Genomic DNA, 6,000 nt, shown 5'->3' with positions numbered 1-6,000 from the left:
TCCATTAACTAAAGGTATCACAAAATATTCAGAGTGACACTGAAGCACATACCTAAAGAGTAACAAGGTGGTGTTGGAAGCAGAGCTCAGCGAAAAAAGCTCAGTCTTGTTTCAGCGCTGAAGGTTTGGAGGCAACCTAAGAATTGTTTTTTCTACTTAAGGTGAGGTGAGGAGATTTTTACATACATACAAAGTTAAGCTCATTGAAGTTGTGCACCCCAATTGATTTTTGAAACAAGATGGCATTAGGAGTCAACCTTTTAAGCCAGTCTTTCCTTCAACTTGCTTCAAGTTCTCAAAAATGTGAAAAATCTTAATTTTAAATTGTGCAGTTTGTGCATTCTAAAGATTTCTTTCAACTATATTTCTTAGCATCCCCCCCCCCTACCCCCAAAACGGTCCTCATCAAACCTCAAAGCCAAATTTGCTGGGAAGGATTGGACAAGAGGACAATTGCAAATCACCATGAATGATAGAGCACTAGCCAAGAGCACTAATCATTGGCTCAGTTAACAGCTTCCTTACCCAAGGCAAAGATTGTGGGTTGGAATTCCACACTCGGAAATTAGTGCATTGAGAACGTTGCACTGCACAGATACACCATTCAGACAAGCTGCTCTAAACATTAAAGTTCTAGTGAGAAAGCAGTAGGTTTGGAAATTTAACAATGTGTCATATGAGAAAGAGCACCTTTAAATCAAACTTGATTAGGAAAACAATGTGTCTGGATTTTCCATTTCCATGCTTGCCTGCTTACAAGGTGACACAACGGTTAGCACTGCTGCCTCAATGCCAGGGACCCATGTTTGATTCCCGCCTTGGGTGACTGTGTGTGGAGTGCACACATTCTCTTAATGTCTATGTGGGTTTCTTCCAGGTGCTATGGTTTCCTCCCACAGTCCAAAGATGTGCAAGTTTGGTGAATTGGCCATGTTAAATTGTCCTTTAGTGTCTAAAGTTGTGTAGGTTAGGTGGATCAGCCATGGTAAAATGCATGGGGTTATGAGTATAGAGCAGAGGGGTGGGCCTAGGTACAGTGCCCTTCCTGGGAGTCGATCCGAAACTTAAATCGGCCTTAGGCCTTCCTCCTGCCCTGTGGGGATTCTACAACATTAGATAGTAAGTGCATGATTGGAAAACCCTGGCTTATAAATCTTATTTCTGTTAGACCTGCACAGCCAATAACTAAACTTGTTGGGGGTCAAACCCAATTGTCAGTGCATCAGTTTGTCAAATTCAAGTTGCATGTGTGACACAACTAATCAATCTTTACACTTCTGGTGTTCGAGAATCTTTAAGTTCAATTCATAATCATGCACATTAACTTTTTGAATGTGACTCCCAAATTCAAAATGAACAAAGGGAACAAAGCAACTCAGAAAAAAAACAGGTAACTAAAGTGTTTTTAAGCATTTTTTGATGAGCGTTAGAATGAATAGAAGGTTATTCTGGTTAAAAACAAAATAAATGGGGACATAAATAATAAAGCAAAAATAAAGTAAGGAATGAGGGAAAAAAAAATCAGTGGCATGTTGTGTCAAACATTTGCTAGAAAATTCAGATCATTATTAAATCAGCAAAAGGGACCATAAGTCTGGATTGCCACGAGTTGAATATGGAAATTGAAGGGTAAAACCCTTCCTCCATGATCCCACAGAATTATTAGAATTTTCAATGTTTCAATCTGGATTGAATTACAGCACAACACATGATTTTCCTCCCACATTCGCCCCATATACTCAATGCTGAGATGTACATGCAATGCATTGTATTTCTTCCATCTGTGGCCAATGTGTATTTATGGTGCGCTACTACAATGAAGCAGTGTTGCCATCTGGTGTGCCAATAGTGTCAATAGAAACTGGGAGAGTTGGATGTCTTACCCATAAAATGAGCAGTAACATACTGTAATACTGCAGCATTATTCATTTTCTAGTTTAAGAAAAGTGATGTGTGTCGCCAAACAGCACACAACTATTGGCTTCTAATGCGTACAATAAATGACAAACGTTAGTCAATCTTATAACCACGGCAAAAATTATTTCCATACGTTCTCTCCTCAATGCCAAGATAACACAGATATAGGAGAAAGGCATCAGAAGTTTGCAAAAACAGATAGCAGGGTGGGGGTAGTTAAGAGAGAGAGTGGTTTGATTGTAAATTAGGGGGAGCCTTCATTAAGATTTGATAAGTCAACCTGTAATCAGAACAGCATTCTGATGAAGAATCCCACTGAAACAGTGGAATACTGTTTCATTTTTCAAACAACGATTGAGTTAACATTTTTGTATGGCATTCTTTTGTCTGCTATCTTAGCACGGGGATTAAATCCTGAATTGGAACTGTAGATAGCTGAACATAATACTAAAGGTTTAAGGCATTCACCTAATACTGCGAACAGTGGCAATAGGTTTAACACAGAAATCATAGTGTCATTAGATTAGATTTACATTTATTTTCCTACTCAGGAATTTCTGTAATCCACAGAGATATAAAAATAAACCTGCAAAACTACGTTAGAATATAAAATGCCAGAAGTAAAAGGTGAAGAAGAAATGAAAAATGATGGAGGTACACCATACAATTTGTCTGTTATAACACAATAAATTGTAAGCTCCATACATACACTTCGAAGACCTAGATCAGTCAGATATAATGAGGATATCTTAACCACTGGTGGTAGCTTTTGAGGGTGGGGGAAGTAAAAATTAGTTTGGGCAACTTGACCACAAATTTCTAGTTTTAACAGAGGTGGGTCAGCGGGTTAGGGACCAGGTGGCCAACCTGCTCCCAGGAAGTTGATAAGGTTGCAAGTGGAAAGTTTAATATTTTAAAAAATATTTTAATGCCTCCATTTCCTTTATTTTAATGCCTGCGAGTCATGTGTCTCAGTCCTGAAGGACAACGTGAAGAATTGGAATGATCAGAATGAATGGAATGTGGGCATGAGGGGCAACCCAACAAACAAACCTCCTCCACAACTTGTCTTACATTTCCTGCAGTCTGTTCAGCCTTCAGCCCTCTCCAGTCTGTTCTTCTCCATTACTCAGTCAGTTGTTCCAACCTCCCCCCGCCCCACATCCCAGACCTGAGCATTTGTCCAAATCTCCCCAGTGATTGGGAGGGCCCAGCTCATTGATCTCTGGCTGCAGACTGGCCCTCAAACAACCATGCAATAGAAATTAAAATAAAAAAAAATCAGGTTATGCCAAGTACTTGGAAGTACTTCCAAGTCTTCCAGATACTAAACCTGTCCACTCGCACCTTCAGTTATCAACCCCAACTTCAAAGGTAATTCTTAACACAGCAATTCTGCACATATACAGCAAAATAACTTTCCCATGCACTGAATGCTGAATGAGGCACTGCAACTGGAAGTCTTTTTTGGATTACAGTAATTTGCAGTACAATGTAATAAAAGCAGCCTTGTAATTTTTGACAAATTCGATAATTCCAGTTTTAGAATAAAAGTTTTAGACTAACATAACATAAGAAACAATGTTAAAACAAATCTCATTCTTCCGCCCCACCCCAGCCCATACAAGTCTACATGATACAAAAATAATTACAGTCTGATAAATGAGAAACTGTGTGCAAAATGTAACAGAATGGCACAACAATCATTCAAACCTTTCTTTCTCAAACAGAGGTCTTACTATTCCTTCATTATTCGGCCACTTTCATCTCATCTCCACGCTTGCGCACAATTATTTCTAACGATAAAAGCAGTTGCCAGTTTGATGACATCAACAATGCTTGAGACTAATGTCCAGCTGTCAATCCACAGCTCATTCTATGAAACCAGTTTTTCCTACTTTAATCTTTTACAGAGAGGACTGGGAACATCTAACAAATTAGCTGGTGTGGAATGAAAACAAAGATTAGTGTAATACTGATACTTGTCACTAGATGTCACAAGCACATCGCATAGGATTAGACTATCGTCTACCAATTATTTTCTACACTTGGTCATTTTGAATCCAATGCTGAACCCTGAAATTTGCTCTGATTTTCTAGATACATCATAGCAGTTTCAGTGTTTGAGATTGATTTGTCTTTCAATTGCAATTTAAACAAAGAATAAAAGTGCCATCTTTTAATGAGAAGCTTCCTCCTCCTCCCTTTTCTTAACCCTGAAAGTGCACTGGGTGCCAATTAACTTCCAGTATCTTGACCAAGTGGCCATGTGTGCTGGCACATATTCCGTGAAGGGAAACTATCTTACGGAAGATAATCAAAATGGAATCCAATCCTGTCCTTGCCTGACATCTGCATTCACACTTTTAATAAAGCTTACTCGATGGTGGTCAGATGCCAGGACTGTGGCTGATTTTCCCCTTCTATACTACCTTAGCTAAGGCCAGTTACCTCAGCATGGACCAAGGATCAAAACTTGGACTCTTTGGTCTATGTTGCTCATTTAAACACTGGGCAGTGCATTTACTTATGAGCCATTAGAGGAAGACTAAATTCTTTTCTATTTGAAAATTACATTGAAGGCCTTTGTACAGTAACACTGAAAATATTTGGGCAATATTTATATTAATCTTTCTCAAGTGAAAATCATTTGAGTTTGATGCAAGATGACTTTTGATTCTTCTGGATTATAAATGGGCCAAATGATCTAACCAGTCATTAAAGTAAAAATCTGAATTGCAATAACCTCTTATGGCAATCATTCCTGTGATGCTGATCAAGGATACGTTCACTGACTCGTGCAATAGTGCATGCACCACTGAGGCATGCAAGCGAAAGACAACTACAAAGTTGGAATTTTTGAAAGAAATCAATTAATTACAACATTCTTTCACCATGACAGCATCAACTGAGAGAGAATGTCATCTGGATGGACAGATTATGGGTGATTTCTTTTTGCAGAGTACAGCTCTGTGCTGGCTAAAACAAAAATCAGTAGATGGGGGTTATTTCCGCAAGTCCTGAATTCATGCCATTTATTTATCACAAAAATATGACAGTCCTTTCTTTTCATCACTGTTACCCTCTGCTGAAGGGACCAATTCTTATCAAGGTAAGGTTTCAATCAGGACTGGCAGTCCTCCAATACCTTGCTCAATGAGACATTCCTGATCATGATTCCAGACTTTGAATATCAGTCAGTAGGCTATTTAACTGCTTAGCTGATCACAGTCAAGCCCAATGTTGTTCTCAACCAACATTCACATTTTCCAAAAGGTCACTATATAAAATCAAGACCAGAAATCAGAGCTAAATTTATTCTTCCTAGCTCTGGACCCTGAGGCCATTTTTAATCCTCAAAATATTCCAACTAGATCAGACAAATTAATACTGCTGGGTGCTAGAATTTAGAATCTTCCTGATCCCGATGGGATGCCTTTACCAATCGTGAGAAGTAAGCGTATCCGTACTTTCACTGAAGAATGACAGTTAAGATAGTAAGCATGACTAGGTCTCATTACTGTAACATTCAAATCAGAAATAGAGAGGGGACATCTATTCCAGATTTTAAAACCATTAGATATTAAAACATTTGATCACGGAATTCTTTGTTTGCTAAAATTTGAAGAGATTAACTTTAATGATTTAGACCAAACATTTCGCTGTTGCTGTTTTAGCATAATCTGAAGGATAAACTCTCCCTCAGACACTTGAGCTGCTCCTCCCCAAGTTTGATTTTGTCCTCCAGCTCTCTCTGTTCAATGATGAGAGCAGATTTCATCTTTACAAAGTGAGTATAGTCCTGAAGCTCGTCCTCTGACAGGTGCTTGACCAGGATATTATGGACAGCATGCTCCCTGCGGTCCACATGTTCCTTCAGCTCTTTGGCCTCTTCAAGCTGTGCTGTGAGTTGTTTTTTCTTTTCAGTCAATGTATGCTGAAAATTAAAATAAACAGTGCTAGTCAATTTGATTTGCATTGCCTTTTTTTTGTACTTCCCTCCATTATCCCCCAGCTATTGTATCACGCTAAGGCAGCCACAGGAAGCTGCAATTTTGTGGCACCTTTCCCAAATAATTATTA

General features: G+C 38.8%; 1 protein-coding gene across 1 annotated transcript in view; it reads right to left on the bottom strand.

The window, feature by feature from the left end:
* Positions 1-394: 394 nt before the first annotated feature.
* Positions 395-6,000, bottom strand: part of LOC145342213 (uncharacterized) — a 125,361-nt gene continuing 119,755 nt past the window's right edge. The window contains exon 10 of the mRNA XM_080187573.1: positions 395-5,854. Within this exon, the coding sequence (XP_080043699.1) occupies positions 5,591-5,854 (264 nt within the window). The 3' untranslated portion in view covers positions 395-5,590. The remainder of the gene's footprint in view (positions 5,855-6,000) is intronic.

The sequence above is a fragment of the Carcharhinus amblyrhynchos genome, chromosome 4 (genome assembly GCF_965287045.1).
Source record: "Carcharhinus amblyrhynchos chromosome 4, sCarAmb.v2.hapA, whole genome shotgun sequence".
NCBI lineage: Eukaryota > Metazoa > Chordata > Chondrichthyes > Carcharhiniformes > Carcharhinidae > Carcharhinus > Carcharhinus amblyrhynchos.
Note: the sequence above shows the minus strand (reverse complement) of the source record. Positions and strands in the feature narration are given on the sequence as shown.